Source organism: Schistocerca cancellata, chromosome 3 (assembly GCF_023864275.1).
Source record: "Schistocerca cancellata isolate TAMUIC-IGC-003103 chromosome 3, iqSchCanc2.1, whole genome shotgun sequence".
In the NCBI taxonomy this organism is placed as follows: domain Eukaryota; kingdom Metazoa; phylum Arthropoda; class Insecta; order Orthoptera; family Acrididae; genus Schistocerca; species Schistocerca cancellata.
This window is the reverse complement of record NC_064628.1, coordinates 592,102,225-592,129,962: the sequence shown is the minus strand read 5'-3', so window position 1 is coordinate 592,129,962 and position 27,738 is coordinate 592,102,225. Positions and strand designations below refer to the sequence as shown.

Genomic DNA, 27,738 nt, shown 5'->3' with positions numbered 1-27,738 from the left:
CTGCCTCGGGCGTGGATGTGTGTGATGTCCTTAGGTTAGTTAGGTTTAAGTAGTTCTAAGTTCTAGGGGACTGATGACCTCAGAAGTTAAGTCCCATAGTGCTCAGGGCCATTTAAACCAGGACTCTCGGAGTGTTAACCCATACCAACGTGATTGTCATTAATGTGCCTCATCAACATGATTTGCCCCAGTGGTCATGTGTGAATAAGGAAGTGGAGCAGACCAACAAGGAGTACAAAGCTGTCTGTAAGCACTTTCAGAATGTTTCCTTAATTAACACCAGTAGTTGTAGCAGAGAATGGCATACCAAGCATGGTCAGCATTTCAATAATCTAGGTCAGGGCTTCCCAACCTTTTCAGCTGGCGGACCCCTCCTTCAGTCGAAATTCCATGGCGGACCCCTAGTCAGTCAAGAGCACAGTAACTTTAAATTTCAGAGCGAAACCCATGGGAATTGAAAGCTTCTTAATGCGAGTGCCATGTTCCCAATGACCCTCCCCTTCTCCCCAAACTATCAATGGTCTTTGGTTTAGAGATGAATGAAAATGACTTGAAATTAACGATCCAATTTGAATTCCCACTTTATCCAGACACCTACTAGTGGATTTACTCCCTTTGTTCAACACACTATAGCCTTATTAAAATTACTTGGTAATTGAAATTTCACACAATGGAGCTGTCTTCCTCCAAGAGCAATCAACATCACATCCAAACTGTTCGCTGTTGAAAAGCTGCCGCTTATGGTCTGTTCACTCCCCCTATTTGGCTACTGTTGTGTAAGGAGCATGCATATTTCGTAACAGTCGTGCGTTTGTGTGTGTGTGTGTGTGTGTGTGTGTGTGTGTTATGTGTGTCGTTTTTCGTGAAATCCGAAGAAAAATATTCAAATGTATGCAAAGTCTTCCTTTGGTCGTCCTCCCTCCTCATTCATTTCAACTGGAAACTTCCCTTGTTGTGAAGGCGAAGGAGAAACTGCACCCTTCTTCAATGATCCTGACTTGAGCCACAGATCCATGTTAGAAGTAACTGGTCAAAAATCGACTTATGAAATCGACTGACAAAGCAAGTTTAACATTTAATGATGCCTGGGGCAGCATACGTGCCAGCAAACGCTGTGATTGGTCGACAAAGCTCGCTCCGCGCATGCATAAAAGGTTTCACTGCATCTAGCGCCGTGAGCCGGGGCACAAATGACCCCCGTATTGTTGCTAAACAGTCGATCAGAGAAGCCGCATTCTCTGGCACTAAATTGTGTACACGTTCTCACTTAGGAACCGCAAAGGCTGCTTGGTGATACGACCTGAAGTACATGTTTTTCACACGAAAAAAAATAGTTATGAATTTGATTTTCACATTTTTATTCAATAATTTTACTCATTATTTTACACGATTTGGTGAAAGGTGGCCGCGGACACCATAGAAAGACCCCTTAGGGGTCCGCGGACCACACATTGGGAAGCCCTGATCTAGGTAAACGTGTTTTGAGTGATAAAATTCTCGGAATAGTATTGGATAAGCTAGAGAAGAAAAAAAGACCAGTAATGTGTTTAGATTATGTTTCAATTGAGATGACAGAAAACTTGTATGCATAGACCAGGCTGGGTGTTCTAGTAACATAAGGACACAACCTGGTCAACTTTCATGCTGTAACGTTAGGTCAAGTCAACTAAGAGAATATACAAACAAAGAAATGCCTAAAGTAGAGTTTAAAATATGCTACCTCAATATTCAGGGTATGGCAGATAAAAACTTAATAGTCAACGAATTTTCAAATGAAGACGTGGAAGATATTTTATGTTTAAGTGAACATTGGTGTAAGAGGATGAACTTGGGTACAAAGTATTGGATGATTACATACTACTTAGTTGCTATTGCAGAAAACAGCACTTACGTGGTGAGGTAGCAATATATGCAAAACACCTCTTGCAACAAACGGTGGCAGGATAGATCTCAATACCCTTTGTGATGAAATGCATTTTGAAATATCAGGTCTAGTAATTGAGAGCCTTAAGCTAATGGTAGTAGTAGTAGTAGTAGTAGTGTACAGGCCACCTAGTGGTGACCCCCATATCTTTCTGGAGAAACTTGAGGAACTCTTCATGTACATATGTATACCGAAATGGAAAAAATACAATATTGTCACATGGAGGAGATATCAATTCAAGTTTTGATGTGATGTAATTAGTTACCCTTTCTCAGACCATGATGCAATATATCTTAGTCTTAATAATATAACTTCAGACTGCACCAAACCAGAATCTAAATGTGTGATTACTAGACCAGTGAACAGAGAGAGGACGGATAGGTTTAGACATGCCCTCACTTATTTCAGTTGGGACACGCGTTTTATCAGGCTTAAACACTGTTCAGCTGATATTGTTTTCACCAAGTTTTTCTCCGTATTTTTTAATGTATTTGAAAATAACTCTAAAAAAATGTATAGTGAATATAAGTAGCAATTACAAGAAAAGGAAAACGAAGAAATGGTATACTCCACAGTTAGGGCAACTGAAAAATACTGTTATGCTGTATTCTAGTCTGTACAAAACCTGTAAATCAGAACTGTATAAAGAACTGTATGCGAAAGCTAAAGACCAGTATATGAAGGCAATAAATGAAGCAAGAAACTGCATAACATAGTAAACATTGAAAAATCTAACAATAAATGCAAAAAGGCCTGGAGTGTAATAAACTCCATTGCACACACTAGGCCTAAACACAAAGAGGAAATCGCCATTACCCCAGAAGAATTTAATAAATATTGCATTCAGTCCACTGAAGAAATTAGTAGTTCAATAAACAACCCCCCTGAAAATGCACTTAGTATCATGGACAGCTGCTTTGAAAAGCTTCCCCCAAGCACCTTCAATTTCAAAGAAGTGAGCACAGGTACTATCCAAAAAATAGTGAAAAATTTCAAACCTTCAGTTAGTGTTGATTACTATGATATGTCATGTAATTGGTAGCTTACATTAGCCACCAGTTACTTATGGATGTAGTTGGCCCATTCTACTCTCTAGCCTTATAACTATTCACACTGAAATTTCTATAATTGTCTGGTGACATGGCCAGATCAGAAAAGCAACTGTTTTGCTGTAATTTAACATGTTTCATGTGCAGTACGTCTCCCCTGATGCCACCTACTCTGATCAAGGACTTCCCTAACAGGCACCAATCAGTCACAGTGAAGGCCATCTAGCGCAGTGGCTGTTGCCAGGTGTCCTGATGCCCCAGGAAGAGGAGCATTCAATCCTTGGCGCGCTGGGGAGCTAACAGCTCAGTCATCATCAGTGTGCTTCCTGTGTTGTTATAGGGCTCAATCAAAAGGTTACTAACAATCCCACCACTTTGGATTGGCTATCATATTGGCTTTCTAGGGCAAATAAGAGCCTACTGAGGTCTTGTGTGCAGATATCTTCAGCACTGCATACAGTAGGTGCTATTTAAGGTGATCTTCCCCAGTCAGTCCACATGACGGAAAAATTGGAAAATGAATATCAAACCCAAAGGAGACTATAAATTACTTCAGCTGAAAGGTGTAGAATGAGAGAATATTCCAAGAAATGAAATAATGATGAGTCCATGTTGGAATATCAACAATTATTCTAGGATACATTGCTACTCAGTGTAAAGATGGCACAATGGGTTGCAGATGGGCAAACGAAAAGACCATTATGCACTGAGCTTCCTGTCAAGGCTGTCCTCAGGCAAATATGACCTCTGTCTTTGGCAGCTCTGGCCAGATTGCAAATGTTGTATTGAATGAAATCTACAATCCACAGTGGGGCAGGGAAGGGTGAGGGATAGCAAGATGATTGTGGCAGAGTTGCTATATGACACAGTTGTTTTCACAGGTGGCCCAGTCTCTGTGGAGTAGGATAAGCCTGTGACAGGAGTAGAAAGTGCACAGTGTGTGTACCGGGCTGGTCTTGCACTTCTCTCTTCCACAAGGATATGATATTTGTGACAAGAGGCTGAGATTAGGAGTGGCATAAGGATGGACTAGGATGATGGGGAGTAGGAGTGGGTGACAAAACACCAATTTAAGAGGAATGGAAAGGACCTTGGGTAGGAGGACCCTCATTTCATGGCATGATGATAGATAATCTAAGCCATGATGAAGGATGTGATTTAGTTGTTCCACCCTGGAATGGTATCTGGTGACAAAGGGAGCACGCTTTTTTAGTTGGTTCTTAGGGGTTGTGGGAAGAATGGGGGAGTGTGGGAATGTGGCACAGGTAATCAGATTGCAGACTATGTCTGGAGGATAGTACTGTCTATGAAGGCCTATGTGAGACCTTCAGCGTATGAGGCAAGGGGGTTCATCCCACTGCAGATATGCCATACCAGTGTGGCCAGTCTTTACAGGAGGAATTTCCACACCAAAAATGACACGGTGTCTTTTGAAGTGCAACTTCTGACTACACTGTTCTCAGCGAAGATGAGTAGCTGAGACTGGTAGGTGCACGTATCTCGCAGATGAAGATGGCTGTGGAACTGACCACACAACTGACACCTTATTACTTAACAATAAGAAGAAACTGATGCCCTACGTTGCCAGCACACCTAGACTGCACCACATGGGCCTGCAAAAGTCCTACTAGATCAAGACAAACACAGAGAGTGGGTTTGTGGATCATAGGGCACTCCAACATTAGGTGGGTTGTGGGTTCCTCAATGAAATAACATGGATGTTAGGAAAGAAGATCAGTATGTGGTTGGTACCTTTGCCAGTGTGGGTTTCTGCAATTTGTGGAAGAAACTCTGCTGTCAGTCATTAAAAGCAGTACGTGCAACCAGCAGCAAATTGTAGTTCATTTCAGCTTGAATGGTACTTGCCGCCTGGGCTCAAAGGCTGTCCTTGGTTTTGTTAGACAGTTGGCTAGAATTGATTAATACTGTTCGCCAAGCACATAGTGTGGAAGTACAGCTCACTGTCTTTAGTACTGCACTGAAATAAAGTACAGTACTCTGTCTGGAATCAAGCGGAACCCCTAAAACGGAAGTGAGATCTCAAATGTAGATTTCTAGACTTCCACTATCAGGTGACAAATTGTAGGGCTCTCATCAACAGATCAGGTGTGGACTACATCTACATCTACATCCATACTCTTCAAGCCACCTGACGATGTGTGGTGGAGGGTACCTTGAGTACCTCTATCTGTTCTCCCTTCTATTCCATTCTCGTATTGTTCGTGGAAAGAAAGACTGTTGGTATGCCTCTGTGTGGGCTGTAATCTCTCTGATTTTATCCTCATGGTCTCTTCGCGAGATATACGTAGGAGGGAGCAATGTACTGCTTGACTCCTCGGTGAAGGTATGTTCTCGTAACTTCAACAAAAGCCCATACTGAGCTACTGAGTGTCTCTCTTGCAGAGTCTTCCACTGGAGTTTATCTATCATCTCCCCAATGCTTTCGCGATTACTAACTGATCCTGTAATGAAGCATGCTGCTCTCCATTGGATATTCTCTATCTCTTCTATAAACCCTATCTGGTACAGATCACACACCGATGAACAGTATTCAAGCAGTGGGCGAGCAAGCGTACTGTAACCTACTTCCTTGGTTTTCGGATTGCATTTCCTTAGGATTCTTCCAATGAATCTCAGTCTGGCATCTGCTTTATCGACGATTAATTTTGTATGGTCATTCCATTTTAATTCATTCCTAATGCCTACTCCCAGATAATTTATGGAATTAACTGCATCCAGTTGCTAGCCTGCTATATTGTAGCTAAATGATAAAGGATCTTTCTTTCTACGTATTCACAGCACATTACACTTGTCTACATTGAGATTCAGTTGCCATTCTCTGCACCATGCGTCAATTCGGTGCAGATCCTCCTGCATTTCAGTACAATTTTCCATTGTTGCAACCTCTTGATATAGTACAGCATCATCTGCAAAAAGCCTCAGTGAACTTCGGATGTTATCAAAAGGTCATTTATATATATTGTGAATAGCAACAGTCCTACGACACTCCCCTGCAGCACACCTGAAATCACTCTAACTTCAGTAGACTTCTCTCCATTGAGAATGACATGCTGCGTTCTGTTATCTAGGAGCTCTTCAATCCAAAAACACAATTGGTCTGTTAGTCCATATGCTATTACTTTGTTCATTAAACGACTGTAGGGAACTGTATCAAACGCCTTGCAGAAGTCAAGAAACATTTCATCTACCTAGGAAGTATGTGTCATAAAGGAAATGGCTATTTGAGTAGCAGAGTACAAGTGGCATTCACATCGCTACTCTCAGTGGATTCAATGATGAATTCACTGCTTTAATTGGAACAAAATCACCCATGTTACTGTCAGACAACAACATTTATACATAGAGATTTATATAAGAAAATGTTAATTAGCTGTTGGTATATGGCAGGAACATCCATGTTACAATTCCTATGTAAATCTTAAATTCAGTTTGGAATTTATACTGTAAAGACAGGCCACATGCCAACAGTGATGGAGTATTTACCGCTGCACAGAAGTCAATAGTATCTAGTGATATTATTAAAGATTCTAAATGGGTGAGGGTAAGCATCAAATGTATTGCAGAAACTTCAAGAAAGAACTATAGGGCACAACAAAAGCATATGCATGACATTGTTGCTATAGCAAGACACATGTATTTTATTTTATGACACCAACCAAAGACATAGATATAGTACACAGCAGAGAGATTAATATAAACATTTCACTTCAACACTTCCATAAATGTTTATCTTGCTAAATGCTGTACTTAACACATTCCAATTGTTGTTGTTGTTGTATTCAGTCCAGAGACTAGTTTGATGCAGCTCTCCATACTACTCTATCCTGTGCAACCTTCTTCATCTCCCCATACCTACTGCAACCTATATCCTTCTGAATCTGTTTAGTGTATTCATCTCTTGGTCTCCCTCTACGGTTTTTACCCTCTGCGCTACCCTCCAATACTAAATTTGTGATCCCTTGATGCCTCAGAACGTGTCCTATAAACCGATTGCTTCTTCTAGTCAAGTTGTGCCACAAATTTCTCTTCTCCCCTAGTCTATTCAATACCTCCTCATTAGTTATGTGATCTACTCATCTAATCTTCAGCATTCTTCTGTAGCACCACATTTTGAATCCTTCTATTCCCTTTTTGTCCAAACTATTTATCGTCCATGTTTCACTTCCATACATGTTTACACTGCATACAAATACTTTCCTTGCAATTGCCAGTCTACATTTTATATCCTCTCTACTTCGACCATCATCAGTTATTTTGCTCCCCAAATAGCAAAACTCCTTTACTACTTTAAGTGTCTCATTTCCTAATCTAATACCCTCACCATTATCCGATTTAATTCAACTAAATTCCATTATCCTCGTTTTGCTTTTGTTGATGTTCATCTTATATCCTCCTTTCAAGATATTGTCCATTCCATTCAACTGCTCTTCCAGGTCCTTTGCTGTCTCTGACAGAATTACACTGTCATCGGCGAACTTCAAAGTTTTTATTTCTTCTCCATGGATTTTAATTCCTACTCCGAATTTTTCTTTTGTTTCTTTTACTTCTTGCTCAGCATACAGATTGAATAACACTGGGGATAGGCTACAACCTTGTCTCACTCTATTCCCAAACACTGCTTCCCCTCGGCCCTTATAACTGCCATCTGGTTTCTGTACAAATTGTAAATAGTCTTTCGCTCCCTGTATTTTACCCCTTCCACCTTCAGAATTTGAAGAGAGTATTCCAGTCAACATATTCAAATGCTTTTTCTAAGTCTACAAATGCTAGAAAAATAGGTTTACCTTTCCTTAATCTATTTTCCAAGATAAGTCGTAGGGTCAGTATTGCCTCACGTGTTCCAACATTACATTTCTAAGAAATCCAAACTCTTCTTTCCTGAGGTCGGCTTCTACCAGTTTTTCCATTTGTCTGTAAAGAATTCGTGTTAGTATTTTGCAGCTGTGACTCATTATAGTTCCGTAATTTTATGTCTGTCAACACCTGCTTTCTTTGGGATTGGAATTATTATATTCTTCTTGAAGTATGAGGGTATTTCGCCTGTCTCATACATCTTGCTCACCAGATGGTAGAGTTTTCTCAGGGCTGGCTCTCCCAAGGCTTTCAGTAGTTCTAATGGAATGTTGTCGACTCCTAGGGCCTTGTTTCGACTTAGGTCTTTCAGTGCTCTGTCAAACTCTTCACACAGTATCATATCATTTCATCTTCATCTACATCCTCTTCCATTTCCATAATATTGTCCTCAAGTACATCACCTTGTATAGACTCTCTATATTCGAATTAATGATCTTAAATATTTAAAACGGACAGGTGATAATGGTTTGGTAAGAATATCTGCAGCCTGCTGATTTCTTGGTACAGGCTCGATGGCTAGCTGGTTTACCCGAATCTTCTCACGGATGTAGTGCATGCGAACATCAATATGCTTTGACCTCTTGTGAAATTCAGGATTTTTGGCCAGTTGAATAGCACTTGCGTTGTGAACAAGAAGAACTGGAACACTCTCCAGAGCTGAAATTTCTTCATATTGCTTAGATAACCATAGTTGACAGTGATAGCCAATGTTGCCAACTAGTAGCCCAGGTAACTGCTCCTCGACAAAATCTTGCAATCACTCCACTAACTGTGCGTCAGGTTGCAGGATCACTGGCATTATCAGCATCAGTATCTCCAGTCTTCTGTTTGCCTGGCTAGCATCATATTTTATACCCAATGACACTGAACCTTTTATATACATTAGGATTCTTTTTACCACAGACCAGCGATTTTCTCGATGATTCTATAAAAATTTTGACACTTAGCTCACTACAAATGCTATATCCGGCCTTGCACCAACAGCTAAATACATAAGACAGCCAACTGCTTCTCAATATGAAGCATTAGTTGGTTTATCACTGGTTAACTCATTTGGCTGCAGAAACTGCTCAATTGGAGTTGACACAGGATTTGTCTCTGTCATGTTAAACCGTCGAAGAATATCTTTAGCATAACTTTCTTGATTAATCTCTGTTGATCCATTATCATGACATACAATATTAATATTTAAGAAATATTCTACTCACTTGACAGTAATTTTAAACTCATCTTGAATTTCCTTTAGGAAATCTTCAATATCCTTCTTCTTACTTGCAGATATTAATCCATCATCAATATACAGAACTACCATCAATTTGTCATTGCAGTTTTCTTGATAGAACAAACATGGATGTGCCTTACTTTCCACAAGTCCAAGATTTATTAAGAAGTCCTTGAACTGTTGGTTCCAGCACCTTGGAGGTTCTTTTAGTTCCATCTCTAAATCCCTCAGGCTGCTCCATACATATCTCTTCTTTTAAGAAGCCATTCAAAAAAGCAGATGTTACATCGAATTGTACCAACTGTAGTTGCTCACTAGCACAAACACTCGGAATTGCTCTAATTGTATCGTATCTAGCACCAGGACTGAACGTTTCATTATAGTCAATACCTTTTTGTTGACAAAATCCACGAACCACTAGTCTTGCTTTACAGCGATCAATTTTACCATCAGCCTTAATCTTAATTCTATAAACCCAACAGTTTGTAATGGGCTTACGGTCTGGTGGCAGAGGTTACAAAGTCCACATAGCATTTTCTTTCAGTGAAGTCATTTCTTCCTCCATTGCTCTTCTCCAGTGTTCATGGTCTACAGAATTAATAGCCTCTGTATAATTCTTTGGCTCATTTATTTCAGCCAGCATAATTTCAATAAGGAGCTCAGGTTTCTTCAGTTGTTGCCTATTTCTTAGTTCTCTTTCTCTAGAACTTTCTTTTGTAGGTTCCTTAAACATACTTGCATCTTCACGACTGTTCAGTTCTTCATTGGCTGTTCCACTTGGGAGTAACACCATTGTCCTACCAGTTTTCTCAGGTTCAAAACGAACATCCTTACTCCAAATAATCCATTTTTCTGATCCAATCCACACTCGAAAGCCATCAATGCCATCAGAATAACCAACAAAGATTCCTGGTTTTCCTTTTGGATCCCATTTCTTACACTTTTCCTTCGGAATATGAACAAAACACTTCACCCCAAAAATATGAAGTTTATTTAGCTGTATCGTCTTTCCAGTGAATACCTCATAAGGTGTTTTGCCATCCATACGACTTGTACCAGTTATGTTTAACACGTAAACAGCTGTGTTTACTGCTTCTGCTCACAAAAACTTAGGCAGACCCTGAGCTAGTAATATGGTTCGAGCTAGTTCCACAACTGTTCTGTTAGTGCACTCAGCACAAGCTTTGGTGTCCAGAGGAAGAAAAAATAGTCACTGGAAGAAACATTGTTTTCTACAATGGAAGATTTGACTTTGAAAGTAAACCAGCTGTGGACTGGAGCCCAGAATCTGTACAGGAATCATCCGAGAAGGATGATAATGAAGAAGACATCGCCGAAGAAGATGCCAAACCAAGTGATCGGGGTCATGAAAGAATTCCCATACCAGAACTTACCAGTGACGCAGAGGAAGCTGAAAATTTATCAGGAAAGAAAACTCTTCGATGTTCTATCAGCAAGAGGAACCCTCCTAAACATCTAAAAGACTATGCTGTTCTTGCACTCAATGCTGATTCATTTGTGGATGATGTACCAAAAAGTTACAAGGAAATTGCAAACCGTGAAGATAAGGAATACTGGTATAAAGCTGTACACGATGAAACTGACTCCATAAAGGAAAACAAGACTTGGATCTTTGTTAAATTACCGTCTGGAAGGAAGACTATTGGCAGTAAGTGGGTGTTCAAATTAAAAAAGGACAAGTATGGAAATATCATAAGACACAAGGTTAGACTTGTTGCAAAGGATGTTTACAGATAAGGAGATTAGTCTACGATGAAACAGATGCACCAGTGGCTCGAGTTGTAACTGTTAGAATAATGCTAGTTATTGCAATCCAACTAGGACTGGTTCTGGGGCAATTTGATGTCGCCAATGCTTTTCTTCATGGATTACTCAAGGAGGAAATATACATGATTATTCCTGAAGTAGTGGGTATTCCAGAAGAACTGAAAGACACAGCTGGTTTGGTTTGCAGGTTACAGAAATCTTTATCAAGCACCACTAGCATTGAATCACTCTATTCATACCTTTCTTATGTCTGTATGATTCACTCAGTCAGAAGCAGATAAATGTCTTTACTATATGATTTTAAAGGAAGTTGTCATTTATATTGTGGTCTATGTTGATGACATTTTGATGGCAGGAAATAATAGAGAGGAAATGGACAGAGTGAAAGTTCAAGCAGAAGTTCAAAATAAAGGAACTGGGAGAACGACAATCATACTTGGGAATCAAGATTTCTATAAACAACGGAGAAATGTATCAGAACCAAATGTATCTGAAGAATTTGCTACAACAATTGAACATGCAAGATTGTAATCCAGTCAAGACGCCTATGGAAGTTAAACTGGAAATGAACGAAGGAAAAATGATCAATAAGCCCTGCAGAGAGTTGATTGGATGTTTGATGCATGCAATGACAACAACAAGACCTGATTTGTGTGCTGTGGTCAAGTTCTTGAGCAGATACCACAACAATCCATCGGATAACAACTCTGGAAAAGCTTAAAAAGAGTTTTGAGATATACCAAAGGAACCGTAAATATGAGACTACATTATCAAAAGTGGAATCAAGAAGTTCTTCTGGCATATGCTGATGCGAAATGGAATAGAAAAGAAGACGCAAGATCGACCTCTGGTTATCTATTAAAAATGTTTTGGAAACACGGTTTGTTGGGCAACAAAGAAACAGACTAGTGTTGCTTTGTTTTCTACAGAGGCAGCTCTGGCAACTGCTGAAGCTGAGTTACTCTGGGTGAAATATTTTCTGGATGATATTCAAATTCCAGTCCAGCTACCAATTCGTATATTTGAGGATAATCAGTCGTGTATACGGTTACTGAAAACAAGGGAACATCGACGGTTGAGACACGTCAATGTTAAATATAATTTTGGGGGTCAACCACCGCAGGATCATCACGGCCGAGCAGGACCAGATATTTTTACCAAAGGCTTACTAGCTCCTAGATTCATTGCTTTCAGGAGTTTGTTGGGTTTATTTTAATTTTTGTTAGCGTTAAATGTAAAATCATTAAATTGAGGAGGGGTGTTAAGATTGCAATTTTAATGATTCTCTGTGTGACTTGCATTAAGTGCTGTACCATGCGTTTATGTTCAGTTGTTCTGTTTCGCCTTTCAGTTTAATAAAAATCATGTAATAGTTTTTAACTTTACGTGTGTTATTTTATCGTAATAAACTAAAATTACATCATATCTCTTCCAGAAAGTTCAATGTTGGGCCTTTCGGTGTTACGTGTAGAATTTGCATCGACTTTTCAATCTTGTCTACGTTGTGATTTTCAGTTTTTACATGGTTAAATAATGGAGATGGGTTTGTGTCACTGTTTCTGGTACGTTCTTGGTATGTAATTTGGAAATTTCTGCCTGTTTGGCCTATATAAAATTTTCCTCAATCAGTACAATTAATTTTGTGAACGCCAGTGTACTAATGCACTTACAAAATGTTAACAAGATCATAATGATACTGGCCAAAAAATAAAAATTCCACTGCTGTGACATTACTTAGCAAGTTATTTAAAATTTCGCTTATGCTTTGCTTATAAACGCACCAAGTAAGATATCTGACAGCAAGAGCATCAACGACGTAATATGGAAGTAAGTCTGACGCCAAATGTACAAAATAATTATTTATTACGTAAACTGACAGATATATGATCTAAATACCGTACGAAATAATGCAGAGTGCTTGAAAATGGCTTTTGAGCCGAAATAGGCCTACAGCCAATGAAAATAAAATCACAAAAATAACAACAGCTACACAAAGCAGCGTTTTGGCTTAATGTACACAAACTGATGTGCTTAATGCTGCGCTAAAAACATGGGACAAAGCTGATCGTGCAGCGAGTCAGATTATTGTTAGAACTATAGAAGCAAAAGTCATGGCGTTGTTGGTTGCATGTGAGAATGCACGAGATTTGTGGGGCAAGCTACATGCCGCGTTTGAAGAGAAAACAAAGCAAGCTGCACATTCTGTTCAGTCAGAATTTTTCAATTTTTACACGAGTTCAGGTGATGACATGGTGACACATCTCACTCGTTTTGAAAACTTGGTTCTTCGAACGCAGCAACTCAATGTGAAACCTGATGAATCATCGTTAATGGTTTCGACTACTTGACACACTGCCAGACAGTTATGAAAGTCTGCAACAGTCGTGGTGGGCAAGATCTGTAGGTCAACAGACACTAACAAACATTTAATGGACGTGTTAATTTCTGATGACAGTCGTCGTCCTTGTCGAAGGGAGAAACGAGACGAGGTAGTTGCACTTTTCACTACAAAAGCAAACATTAAAAATGCAGACGGCACCACTATGAGGTATGTTGCTTCGTCAAGTACGAAAAGTCTACAAACAAAAAGAAGCTCAAATGTTTCGGTTGTGGTGGATTTGGCCATATTAAAAAAGATGTCCAAATGAGAAACACAAACAAAAAACCGTCCACAACCAAACTAAAAGTGATTTGCCTGACCAGGTTTTCATTGGTGAAGTAATAAGTGCAGAATTGGACGAGGACTCGTGGACCACTGATTGTGGAATGATGAATCAAAGGGCTAAGGAAATTGTGTGGTATACATCGTTTACTAATTTTCCAACACCACTGCAGATATGCATGGGAAATTATTCGACTATGAACGCAATAGGAAAACGGACTATTTATTTTGTAGCTTTTGTCGATGGAAAATGGAAGTTATGCCATATGGATAATGTTTTGTATACTCCAGAAGGTCGAAGAAATCTCTTTTCTGCATCATCTGCTATTTACGAAGGATTAGACTTTTATTCATCGAAAGACAAGTGTGAATTCCGAAACAATGGCGTTGTAAAAGCATGTGGCACACATAGTGGCAACTTACTGAAGATGTTGATTCCAGTAACAAATGAAATTCAGCCTTGTGATCCTGAGGTAAATCTTGCATCAAAGAACTCTCTGCAAATTTGGCATGAACGGTTGTGTCATCAAAACAAACGTCATTTCCAACAATTCTGGAAGCAGCGTGGTGTTAAGTTGAAGACTTCGGCAAAGTATTTTGTGAGGCATGTGTTAAGTGGAAGCAGCATCGCAGCAATTTTCAGTTACAACAGCAGTGTGCCACACAACCTGGAAAAGTGATTCATGCTTATCTGTGTGTACCTATGGAGTGTAAATTGCTGGGAAGAGCAGAATATTTTCTTTGCTTCACTTGTGAATTTTCAGGACCTTCTCTGTCAAATAACAACAGTAAAATCAGGCATCGAATCATTCCCTAAACTACAAGCCTACAAACGGCATCTATCGGAAATCAAAATAAAAGATCTTTCAAAAGAACTAGAAAAACAAAGCTGGGATGAAGTATATAAGGAAACCAATGTGAATATGAAGTTCTCCACAGTGTTTAAATTGAACTTTGATAGGGTATTTCCAAATGTATGCATGTCTGTATCAACATCTCACAAAAACAGATGGATAACAGCAGGTATTAAAAAGTCCTCCAAACACTTCAACTCCTCAGTTTCATGAAAAAGATTCGCAGAGATCCAGAACTCTTAAATTTCTATCATAGATACAAAAAAAATCTATAGGAAAGCGCTGATTGCTGCAAAAAAGTCATTTAATGACAAAATAATATATAATGCAGAGAATAAAAGCAAAGCAGTATGAGATGTTATAAAAAAGGAACCGAGGAGAGGCAAACAAACGCTAGGGGAGGGAGATAAGGTAATAAATGATCCATAACAACTAGCAATCTATGTAAACGAGCATTTTACAAGTACTGCAGAGAAACTACAGCAAAAATTCCCCAAAACAAATATAACACCAGTACATAATGTTGCGCTAAATACAATGATGTTGCTTCCAACCATAGAGAATGAAGTCAATAAAATTGTTCAAAAACTAAAAAATAAAAAGTCAGTAGGCTTAGATGAAATACCAATGGGTGTACTGAAACAATGGATAGGGATTATACAGGGGCCCTTAACAAATATAGTAAATAAATCCTTCACATCGGGGACATTTCCAGAGCAGTTAAAACAGGCAAGAGTTGCACCTTTGCTGCCGGCCGGTGTGGCCATGCGGCTCTAGGTGCTTCAGTCTGGAACCATGTGACCGCTGCGGTCACAGGTTCGAATCCTGCCTCAGGCATGGATGTGCATGATGTCCTTAGGTTAGTTAGGTTTAAGTAGTTCTAAATTCTAGGGGACCGGTGACTACAGATGTTAAGTCCCATAGTGGTCAGAGCCATTTGAACCATTTGAATTTTGCACCTTTGCTGGAGAAAGGTAATCCAGAAGACATAGAAATTACCAGCCCATTTCCTTGCTGTCAGTATTCTCAAAAATAATAGAAGCAATCATGAAAGACAGATTAATTAATTACCTGAATAAATACAATCTTTTAAGCGAATCGCAATTTGGTTTCAGAAGTGCAAAAATATGGAGTCAGCCATAGTAGAATTCACAAAAATTGTACTTGATGCTCTTGATAAAGATGAGTGTATCACAGGTATATTTTTGGATCTTTCTAAGGCGTTTGATACAGTTGAACACAAGATTCTGTTAAACAAATTAGAAGCATTAGAAATAAGAGGGGTAGCTAATGATTGGTTTCGATCATACCTAGCAGATAGGATACAAAGTGTAGAGATAACACATACTTTGAACAGATCTAAACATTCAGTAAAACACTTATCAGAACCAAAATACGTTAATATAGGTGTTCCACAAGGTAGCATGTTAGGGCCAATACTATTCCTGATATACATCAATGACTTTCCCAGTAGTGTTACTCATGGTGCAAAATTCTCTTCGCTAATGACAGCAATATTATAGTCACTGAGAAAACAAGAGAACTCCTTGCTGAGAAAGCAAATGTACTCTCAAGGAAGTTTATGATTGGTCAATAAGCAATAAAGTGACATTGAACATAAAGAAAACTAATGCCATGAATTTCAGTTTGAAGAGGAAAAATGGCAATGTTAAATTAAATGTAGATGGCACCTCTATAGACTGTGTAACAAATGCAAAATTTCTAGGAATGAATATCGATTCTCAGTTGAAGTGGTGTGAACACACAAAGGTAGTTGCAAACAGAATATCATCAACATGTTAGGCCCTTTGAATCCTATCATCAGTGTGTAACATGCATTGTATTTTAGTTATATATTAATCATATGTACACTCAATTCTTAGTTATGACAGTCTTTTTTGGGGAACAAATGCATGAAATATGAACACAGTTTTCAAACTCTGGAAAAGAGCCATAATAATAATAACCAAAAATACTAGTCAAGCTCATTGTAAAGATTTGCTCAAAACACTGGGGATTTTAACTGCTCCATGTGAATACATTTAACATTCAGTTGTGCACATAAAAAATAACATTGGTTAAATACTGCACAAACAGCTCTGTCCATGACCATGCAACAAGAGATAGACTCAACTTACATTTAACAAGAAAAAATAAACATAAAACTCAAAACAGCATTTTCTACCAAGGAATAAAACTGTACAATAAATTACCAAAAGAGATTAAAGAAATTGCAAAAGTATGCTTATTTAAAAAGGCAACTAAAAAGTATCTGTTATGGAATGCATTTTATACATTGAAGGATTAATTAGGTAAAACAGAGCAGGGGTGTGATAAAAAAATGTTATACAAATAAATAATAATAATAATGACTATAAAACATCCAACATTCCACATAATACCTTCACTTTGTATTTTTCCTTCTTATTTCCTTTGTAGAAATACTTACTCCCAAGCTATGCATAGCACAATACTAACACCTCTTCCTCTTTCTGAGTTCAACGTCTCACTCATTATGGAGGGATGCTGACTCAGTTTTTCAGGATTGCCAATGGGAAGTTGCGGTACAGAAAATGGCCCAGAGGTCACCAGTGTGTGTGTGTGTGTGTGTGTGTGTGTGTGTGTGTGTGTGTGTGTGTAGTGAATGAAGTGTTATGAAACAATGTGTGTATAGTGCGTGCAGTGACTGATAGTGAGATATGAGTGAACAGTGTGGCATTACATTATTTAATAAGTTATTTGAAAAAAAAAGTATTGTATACCAGGAGTAAATCTGATGATTGTCTCTAACTAGAAGTCTTTAACCCTTTCCAGCCCAGTGATGCCATATGGCATCATCATATTTAACTTTTTCCCAAGGCCAAACTATTTGTCCAAAGATTATAAACATATGTGCAGGGCTTTCTAAAGTTCATTGTTCTTAGGTTGGCTACCGTGAATTCGCTAAAACAGAGAGCACCAGGTTACAATGCCTTGACAAAAGTATTGTTGCATGGTGTCTACGGAACAGTGCACCCAGCTGGACTTAAAAAATACTATATGAAGGTAAAGGAAGCAAACTAATATAAAAGTTGCACTAATAAATTATTGTTGAAAGTGTAAATTAACTAGTAAACACTTTGAAAATAATGCTAGTTACGGTAATTTTCTGCTTGGAAGTCACAAACATGTGTGATTCCATTTGGCATAATTGGGCATTTGTTATGTTACATGCAATAACTTCGACTAAAGTTTACCATGATCTGAAACTCTAATATTTTTAAGTTTCTTTTGAAGCTTTATTATACTAACTAATATTAATATGTTAAAATTTTTATTGATATAATTTACCAGTTTTTTTTTTTTTTTTGCTGCTTTAGTAAAAAATTCCTGGTTTGTTTACCAGACGATTCGCAATCATAACTCATTATCAGAAGAAGAAAGATTGCTGCTTCTCGAAGGTGATTTATCTGATTTGCACCTTGATACGTCTGATGTGGAGGAAGAGATTGAAAATGCTCGGCAGCAGGACCCTACTACACTGAATATACAGTTTCTTCAAGGAATGGACCTTGATATGGTTGAAATTCTGAACCCTCAAGCCAATGTTGAAAATGATGTTCCCTTAGCTTGAAGATTACCTGCTGAGCCAAGCCTTGCACCAAGTCATTCAGCTCAGAAAATTCAGTGTGATACACACCGGGATCTTCGGTGGAGAATGAAGGACATTGAAGAAGAGGACACATCACGTAATGCAGTTTTTTCTGACCCTCCAGGGGATGAACTGACACCTTTTCAGCATTTCAGAACAATGTGTAGTGATGACATTATCCAGAACCTAGTCGAGCAATCTAATCTATACTGCACATAGAAAACAGGTGCATCCTTAGATACAAATGTTCGTGAAACAGAAAAGTAGATAGGAATAAACATCCTTGCAGGTGTTGTGAAAACGCCTAGTTACAGATTGTACTGGACAGAGGCTACAAGATTTTCTCCAACAGTGGACTCAATGCCTAGAAATAGGTTTGATAAGCTAAGAAATTATTTAAATGTGAATGACAACACTAAAATGAAACGAGGAGAGGTGCCTAATTATGACAAGCTGTTCAAGGTGAGACCATTTGTTGACAAAATCAAACAAGGTTTTTCAATTATTGAACCTGAGGAATATCATTCAGTTTATGAATTAATCATTTCTTTCAAAGGTCATTCATCCCTGAAACAGTATGTAAAAACCAAACCACACAAGTGGGGTATAAAAGTTTTTGCCCGTGCTGGTTCTAGTGGAATTGAGTACGATTTTGAAATATACCAAGGGAAGGGAACTGTACATGATGTTACTGGTCTTGGTATAAGTGGTGATTTTGTAATAAGGTTTGTGGAAGGACTGCCAAAACATAAAAATTTTAAAGTGTTTACAGACAACTGGTTCACCTCTTACAATCTTATTTCTGCCCTGAAAAACTATGGCATTTTGGCTGTTGGAACTGTTAGATCCACAAGACTTCAAGGCTGCAATCTAAAAGCAGACAGTGAGCTGAAAAAGCAGGGACAAGGATCATACGATTATCGAACTGAAACAGAAAGGAAAATCATAGCACTGAAGTGGTATGATAACAAGTCTGTCGTTCTTGTATCATCATATGAAGGAGTAAGTCCAGTAGAACCAGTGAAACGTTGGTCAGTGGGAGAACGAAAATATATTGATGTTCCAAGGCCAAACATTGTTAAAGAATATAACCGTTCGATAGGAGGAGTTGATCTGCACGACATGCTGGTTGCTTTGTATAGGAGTAATATAGATGTGAAAAATTTTATCTAAGGATCGTATTCCACCTCCTTGACATGTGTGTTGTGAATGCATGGCCCCTATACCGCCGACATTGCAGACAAAGAGGAATTACCAAACACATGTCTCTGTTGATTTTTCGGTCTGATGTAGCTCATGGACTACTAAAAGCAGGAGACATTTTGAAAAGAAGACGAGGACAGCCATCAGATGACAGTCCATCGCCTACAGTTGTGAAGAAACGAGCTCAATTGGTTCCCAACCCATTTGATGATGTAAGGTATGACAACATTGGACACTGGCCACAGCATGTAGAAAACAAACAGAGATGTAAATTGTGCATTGCAGCATATTCTCGAACGAAATGCATCAAATGTAATAAACCTCTTTACTTTACCAAAGACAGGAACTGTTTCTTAAATTTTCATGTAAAGTAACAATCATGCTGTAAAAAAACATAAAATTGTAATGAAATGCAAGTTACATTATTGTATGTACTAATTTTTTTTAATAAACTACATCAAATTGTGTAATTAAAATATTCATTCAAGTTCCATTATCAAGCACTGTGACATCCCAACCACGTGACTGAAGGAAACAAATCCTGCCCAATGATGCCATATGGAGTCATCCCAAATTTCCCTCCAAAAACAAAAAAATAACAAAATTTCTTAATAGTATATATTATTACAATCATTATGTAGGGAAACACGCGAAAAAATATTTTTTTCTACAAGTAAATAAAAGTTGGGCTGGAAAGGGTTAAACATATGTGTATATGAATTAGCTTATTTTAAATTGGTCTAAACTTGTAAATACTTTGATATGTCCTACATTCTTGTAAAAAGAGATCTATGGATGAATATAGCTACTACTACTACTACTACTACTACTACTACTATCGCACAGAATAAGATTAGGAAACAGGTAGGTTATCACATGACAATTTATATAATTAATGAGAATAACATACTCCTACTGAGGGACGTATAAGTGCCAGGGCGACTTCAATAGCGTTAAAATATCCATTGCGCAAATTATCACTTGCTCTCCCAGGGGACACCGCCTTATCGTAGGCACCTTCAGTGCCAGGCGGGATGGTTTGCGCCCTCTGTCGAAGTAGAGAGCTGTGCCGGCAGTAGCGTAGCTACTGACGGGGTCACCCAAGCCAGATTGGTCTCGATGGAGGAGTCACTCAAAGTGTGTCCCACAACATAGGGCAGGTGGGGCTCTACAGGCGTAGGGAAGCCAACCCTCCTAGGTGAGTAAACCCTAAAAAGTCCAGGTCCTCCAAGTCGGGGGTTGGGCGTGAGGCTAACAACCCAACCCCGGAAAAAGTGCTGTTGCGGATACTATACACTTGCCTCAGAACGGAAAGGATTCCCTGTCGACGACCCAGCGAGATAAATGGTTAAAGAGAGGGAACATGGATATTTGGATAGCCACCTGGAATGTGAGGACACTCAAGAGACCTGCCAAGCTACCAGAAATTGGGTGTGAACTAGATAAGAATCAAGTGAAAATAGCAGCAATACAAGAAACTAGATGGAAAGGGTATGGAATGATAGCATTGGGGGAACATTTAATGATGTATAGTGGTGGAGATACAGGCCTTTATGGCACTGGTTTCCTTCTACATAGGTCTATGAAGGCTAATGTAATTGGGTTTACAGCAATAAGTGACAGAATGTGTTCTCTAAGGATAAGGGAAAATTGTTTAATGTTACAATAGTGAATGTCTACGCCCCTATGGAGGAGGCAGATGAAGATGCAAAGGATATATTTTATGCCAAATTGGAAGAAGAAATTGATAAAATTCAAAGACACAATATGAAAATAATACTTGGAGACCTAAATGCAAAAACAGGGAAAGAAGAGGTATATAGAAGTATAATAGGAAAGGAAAGCCTACACAATGATAGTAATGACAATGGGCTCAGACTGATAGACTTTGCCAGTGGGAAGAACATGATAATAAAAAGAACCTATAACCCAAGGAAAGATAGTAATAAATGTATATGGGTATCACCAGATGGAAACACAAGAAACCAAATAGATCACGTACTCATAGACAAAAGGCATGCATCAGATATTATGGAAGTTAGCAGCAGCAAAGGTCAGATTCAGACACAGACCACAACTTAGTATGAATTAGATATAGGCAGAAGATAGATTTGGTAAGATACCAAAGGAATCAGATAAGAATGAAACACAATATAGAAAGACTCCAAACAAGGGAAACACAGGAAGAATATAGGAAGAAACTAGAAGAGATAGTGGAAGCGGGGAGAAACAAAGGGAATGAAGATAATGTGGAAACTAAATGGGAGTCGTTGAAAGCTACGATTAGCGTAGCTGCAGAAGAGATATTGGGGAGAGAACAACGCAAAAGGGTGGTTAAGTGGTTCGACGAGGAATGCTTAACCACAATACACGAGAGAAATGAAGCGAGATGGAGAATGTTGAAGGGAGCATGAGTTTAGCAGCAGAAGAATACAGAGAAAAGAGGAAAAGAGCAGATAAGCTTTGCAGGGTAAAGAAAAGGCAGCATGAAAGGAAAAGGATAAAGCAGCTGGACGAAATGGGAGACAATAAAGAGATCAGAAGGTTCTATGAAAGAACAAGAGATTTGAAGAAAGATTTCCAACCACGAGCAGTTTTCTATTAGGATAAGGATGGAAATCTAATTTGAGATAAAAGCAAAGTCCTAGAAAGGTGTCAAAAGTATTTTACTGAACTGCTTGACGGGAAAGAAGGGGATAAAGAAGGAGGGACCGTGATTGAGAATGAAAGGGAACAGGACTCAGAATTGGAATCAGAGTTAGATATAGAGGATCGGGAAGAGGAAGTAGTACTAGAGCCAGAGGAAGTGAAGAATGCTATGAAGAGACTAAAAAATACTAAAGCAGCAGGAGAAGACGGAATAGAGGCCGAATTATTAAAATATGGGGGGAAAGAAAATGGAGGAGGCAGTCCATGAATTGATAATGGAAATATGGATAAACGAAGTAATGCCTAAGGATTGGAATATGGGAATTACCTGCCCGTTACATAAAAAAGGCGACAAATCAGAATGTAGCAATTATTGTGGAATCACTCTCTTGAACGTTACGTATAAGATATTTAGTAAAATTTTAGCCTCCAGACTTGAAGGGATGATAGAAGGGACATTGGGGACTATCAGGCTGGATTTAGGAGGAACAGATCCACGATGAATCAGATATTTTGATTAAGACAAGTGACAGAGACGTTTTATGAGTATGACAAGCAACTACATCAGTTGTACATTGATTTTAAACAAGTGTATGACAGCCTACACAGGAAGAAAATTATACAGATCATGAAAGAATTTAGAATCCCACTAGAACTGGTCAATTTAACAGAAATGACAAAGAAAGCAACAGTGTATAAAGTAAGAATAGAGCAATAACTGTCTGGTGAATTCCAAGTATGGATGGGGCTACAACAGGGAGATGTGATCTCTACAATGCTATTTAATTTAGTTTTAGAAAAGGTGATGCGGCAAATGCCGATAATCCCAGGAGGAACAATACTTAATTGGGAAGTTCATGTGGTAGTATATGCGGATGACGTAGCATTAATGGCAAGAAATGTAAGGGCACTAATGGGGAACTGCGTTAGAGGAAGCAGCAAGAGAAGTAGGTTTAGAAGTACACATACACAAAACAAAGTATATGGTGATGGGGGAGCCCAATATAAACTGACAAAAGAATTCAATAGTAATGAATGGGAAAGAATATGAAAGAGTGAAAACATTTAAATATTTAGGTTGTGTAATAATGGGGGACAATTAAGTATCAGTAGAAATTCAAGAAAGGATAGCGAGTGGAACTCGTTGCTATTTTGCCTTGCAGAATGTATTTAATTCCAGGAATGTTAGTAGGAATACAAAAATCAAAATATACACGACTATATTAAGACCTATAGTAATATATGGATCAGAAGGCTGGGTATTGACATTAAAGGAGGAGAACTGGTTATTGAGAGGGAAAAGAAAGATACTGAGAAGGATTTTTGGAGCAGTGAGAGAGGACGATGGCTGTAGAGTAAGGACTACAAACACTTTTTGGACAGATGTATATTGTTGTTAAAATTAAGCAGGGTAGAATAAGGTGGGCAGGACATGTACAGAGAATGCCAGAAACTCGGAGTGTCAAGAAAGTTTTCATGGGAAAACCTGATGGGAGAAGAAGAAGTAGACCCAGGAAAAGGCGGCTGGACGATATGGAAGAAGATCTAAAGGCGATGGGAATAAGAAATTGGAGAAGGAAGGCGATGGACAGAGAAGAATGGAGGCAGATGATACAGGAGGCCGAGAGTTTGCAGCTGGTCGAACCGAAATTCACGACGAACAAAGGAACGGGAAACGGTCAGTTTCTGAGGAGACAGTGTTGAAGGTTGAGCAAAGCATGCATGAAGATCGGCGGTTTTCCCTGGATGATCTCAGCACGTTGGTTCCTTAGTTTTCCCGAAGCACCGCTCATAGAATTTTAACGGAAAAATTGAACTACCGGAAGGTATGCGCAAGATGGGTGCCACGCATGCTGACTGAGGACCACATGCGGCAACGAGTTGGTGAATCCGGCGCATTTCTTCACCGCCTTTCAGCCGAACAGGACAACTTTCTGGACTCAATTGTCACGAGTGACTAAACCTGGGCATACCACGTTACACCTGAGACCAAGCAACAATCACGCCAGTGGCGGTATCCTTCTTCGCCAAAGCCGCGGAAATTCAAACAAACACAGTGTGCTGGTAAAGTCATGACAACCGTTTTTTTGGGATCGGAAAGGGGTATTGTTGGTCGACTTTATGCGCACTGGGACCACAATTAACGCTGACATGTACTGTAAGACTCTGAAAAAACTCAAACGGGCAATGCAGGACCGCAGAAGAGGAATGTTGAGCAAGGGCGTACACATTCTCCATGACAACGCTCCCCCCACACATCGCTCGGCAAACCGTTGCTCTCCTGCAACAGTTTCAGTGGTACGCAATCATCCGCCTGCTCTGTAGTCCTGACTTGGCGCCCAGTGACTTCACCTGTTCCCTAGGTTAAAAGAACATTTGACCGGAAAGCGATTCAGCTCCGACGACAAGGTGAAAGAAGAGGTTCATAACTTCCAGAACAGCATGGCGACGAGCTGGTATGACATGGCCATACAAAAACTGCCTCAACGTTTACAAAAATGCATCGACAGAAATGGTGATTACGGTATGTCGAAGAATAGCCACACTACTGGCCATTAAAATTGCTACACCAAAAAGAAATGCAGATGATAAACGGGTATTCATTGGACAAATATAATATTCTAGAACTGACATGTGATTACATTTTTACGCAATTTGGGTGCATAGATCCTGAGAAATCAGTACCCAGAACAACCACCTCTGGCCGTAATAATGGCCTTGATACGCCCGGGCATTGAGTCAAACAGAGCTTGGATGGCGTGTACAGGTACAGCTACCCATGCACTTTCACCACGATACCACCGTTCTTCAAGAGTAGTAACTGGCGTATTGTGACGAGTCAGTTGCTCGGCCACCATTGACCAGACGTTTTCAATTGGTGAGAGATCTTGAGAATGTACTGACCAGGGCAGCAGTAGAACATTTTCTGTATCCAGAAAGGCCGATACAGGACCTGCAACATGCGGTCGTGCATTATCCTGCTGAAATGTAGGGTTTTGCAGGGATCGAATGAAGGGCAGAGCCATGGGTCATAACACATCTGAAATGTAACGTTCAAAGTGCCCTCAATGCGAACAAGAGGTGACCGAGACGTGTATCCAATGGCACCCCATACCATCACGCCGGGTGATACGCCAGTATGGCGATGACGAATATGTGCTTCCAATGTGCGTTCACCGCGATGTCGCCAAACACGGATGCGACCATCATGATGCTGTAAACAGAACCTGGATTCATCCGAAAAAATAAGGTTTTACCATTCGTGCACCCAGGTTCGTCGTTAGGTACAACATCGCAGGTACTCCTGTCTGTGATGCAGCGTCAAGGGTAACTGCAGCCATGGTCTCCGAGCTGATAGTCCATGCTGCTGCAAACGTCGTCGAACTGTACGTGCAGATGGTTGTTGTCTTGCAAACGTACCCATCTGTTGACTCAGGGATCGAGACGTGGCTGCACGATCCGTTACAGCCATGCGGACAAGATGCCTGTCATCTCAACTGCTAGTGATACGAGGTCGTTGGGATCGAGCACGGCGTTCCGTATTACCCTCCTGAACGCACCGATTCCATATTCTGCTAACAGCCATTGGATCTCGACCAACGCGAGCGGCAATGTCGCGATACGATAAAACACAATCGCGATAGGCTACAATCCGACCTTTATCAAAGTCGGAAACGTGATGGTACGCATTTCTCCTCCTTACACGAGGCATCACAACAACGTTTCACCAGACAACGCCGGTCAACTGCTGTTTGTGTATGAGAAATCGGTTGGAAACTTTCCTCGTGTCAGCACGGTGTAGGTCTCGCCACCGGCGCCAACTTTGTGCGAATGCTCTGAAAAGCTAATCATTTGCATATCACAGCATCTTCTTCCTGTCGGTTAAATTTCGCGTCTGTAGCACGTTATCTTCGTGGTGTAGCAATTTTAATGGCCAATAATGTAAATGTTCAAGCTGTAAACTGATGTAAAAAAATGTTCAAATATGTGTGAAATCTTATGGGGCTTTACTGATAAGATCATTAGTCCCTAAGCTTACACACTACTTAGCCTAAATTATCCTAAGGACAAACATACACACCCATGCCCCAGGGAGTACTCGAACCTCCGCCGGAACCAGCCGCACAGTACATGACTGCTGCGCGTGAAATGACGGAAGGACATAAGAGTAACGAAAATCTGTGGAACGATACAGAATTTAGAATGCTAGGTATGCAGGGAACCGATGAGATAAACGCGGATCACACAGAATTTCCGCCGCGCTGGATTAGCCGAGCGGTCTCAGGCGCTGCAGTCATGGACTGTGCGGCTGGTCCCGGCGGAGGTTCGAGTCCTCCCTCGGGACTGGGTGTGTGTGTTGTTCTTAGCATAAGTTAGCTTACGTAGGGACCGATAACCTCAGCAGTTTGGTCCCATAGAAATTCACACACACTAACATTTTGATATCGAGGAAGAAAATCAGGAACACATGGATGTAGTTAACCCACGTAGACACAAAAGCTCCAGTAATTGGTACAACCGACCACAGTCGAATGCGTCGGCACGCATTAATGCCTCAGGTTATAATAGACACGAAGAGATTGATAGAACGCAATACCGGTACGTCCTCGCTTGTTCAGAACCAATTGCGTCAAATAACGAGCAAGTTGCTGAAGCGCAGGAATGGCAAATATACTCGCGTTTCTCAAAGAAACTAGAAAAGCGATAGATGACGACAATAAAAAGATTCACAACAGGATGGACAAAGTTAGTATGGATATTAACAAAATTAAGACCGAAACAAAAGACGTCAAAGACGAGATAGTTACATTGCAAGCCAAATTGGTACGCGAAGTTCAAATGGTTAAAATGGCTCTGAGCACAATGGGACTTAACATGTTAGGTCATCAGTCCCCTAGAACTTAGAACTACTTAAACCTAACTAACCTAAGGACATCACACACATCCATGCCTGAGGCAGGATTCGAATCTGCGACCGTAGCGGTCGCGCCATTCCAGATTGAAGCGCCTAGAACCGCTCGGTCACAATGGCCGGCGGCACGCGAAGTAGCAGAGATAAAAAGAACTGCTAATGAAGCTAAATTAATAGCAAGAAACGCGAAACGTATTGCTCATGTTTCTAAGGAGGAGACACTATAAACAGCAAAAGTAGGAGAAAGGGTCATCTATAAATTGCAGAGTAGGATAAAGGCGCGTCGAAGAGACGCAACTGCGTGCGAGAAAGACACCGCCGAATGAAGTATCTAATGCGGAATTAGAGCAACTCCGAATAAGCATGAAAAGGGAAATGAAACAACTAGCCGAAGAAATAAAGTCTCAATACAAAAGTTCAGAAAATACGGAAACCCAGAGTGATAGTAGTGTAAGAACAGCGAGAACGATAGGAACCAGACCAAATTCGGAACAGCACAATCCTGTACAAACAGAAAGTATCGTGTCCGACAGTAGTGTGATACACAACGTAAAGACTGTAAAGGAATATGGCGTGGCCAACTATGGCATGGAACATATAACCACATAAAATTAAACAGCCTCGCATGTCGCAAACCATGCGAATAATAACGCCATATTCGACATGGACAACTGTAGCCAGTTAATTCGTACTACCGCACACTTGTCGAATAATACTGAGTGCGCTGTAGAAATGAGGAGTGAACACAGCCGAGACAGCGGATCATCTGAGGAAGCGCGCGATAGACGCGAAATCTCACTAATGGGAGAATAGTTAAAAACTCCGAAGAAAATTTTGACTCCAAGCACTTCATTTCAGTCAGAAGGTTCCAACACTATAAAGATGACGGAAATATTTACACCGCAAGACATTTACAGAACAATTTGATCTGAGTTTAGCACCGCATTGGCCTCTCAGATGCCAACTAGA

The 27,738-nt window shown here is 39.9% G+C and overlaps 2 protein-coding genes across 2 annotated transcripts in view; both read left to right on the top strand.

The window, feature by feature from the left end:
• LOC126175461 (thymidine kinase 2, mitochondrial-like) overlaps window positions 1-27,738 on the top strand; it is a 228,140-nt gene that overhangs the window by 38,227 nt on the left and 162,175 nt on the right. The gene's annotated exons all lie outside the window — the stretch shown is intronic.
• LOC126176449 (piggyBac transposable element-derived protein 2-like) lies at window positions 18,072-19,178 on the top strand. Its single transcript, XM_049923606.1, has 2 exons — window positions 18,072-18,168; window positions 18,295-19,178. Exons 1-2 carry the CDS (start codon window positions 18,072-18,074, stop codon window positions 19,176-19,178), a joined length of 981 nt encoding a protein of 326 aa, XP_049779563.1.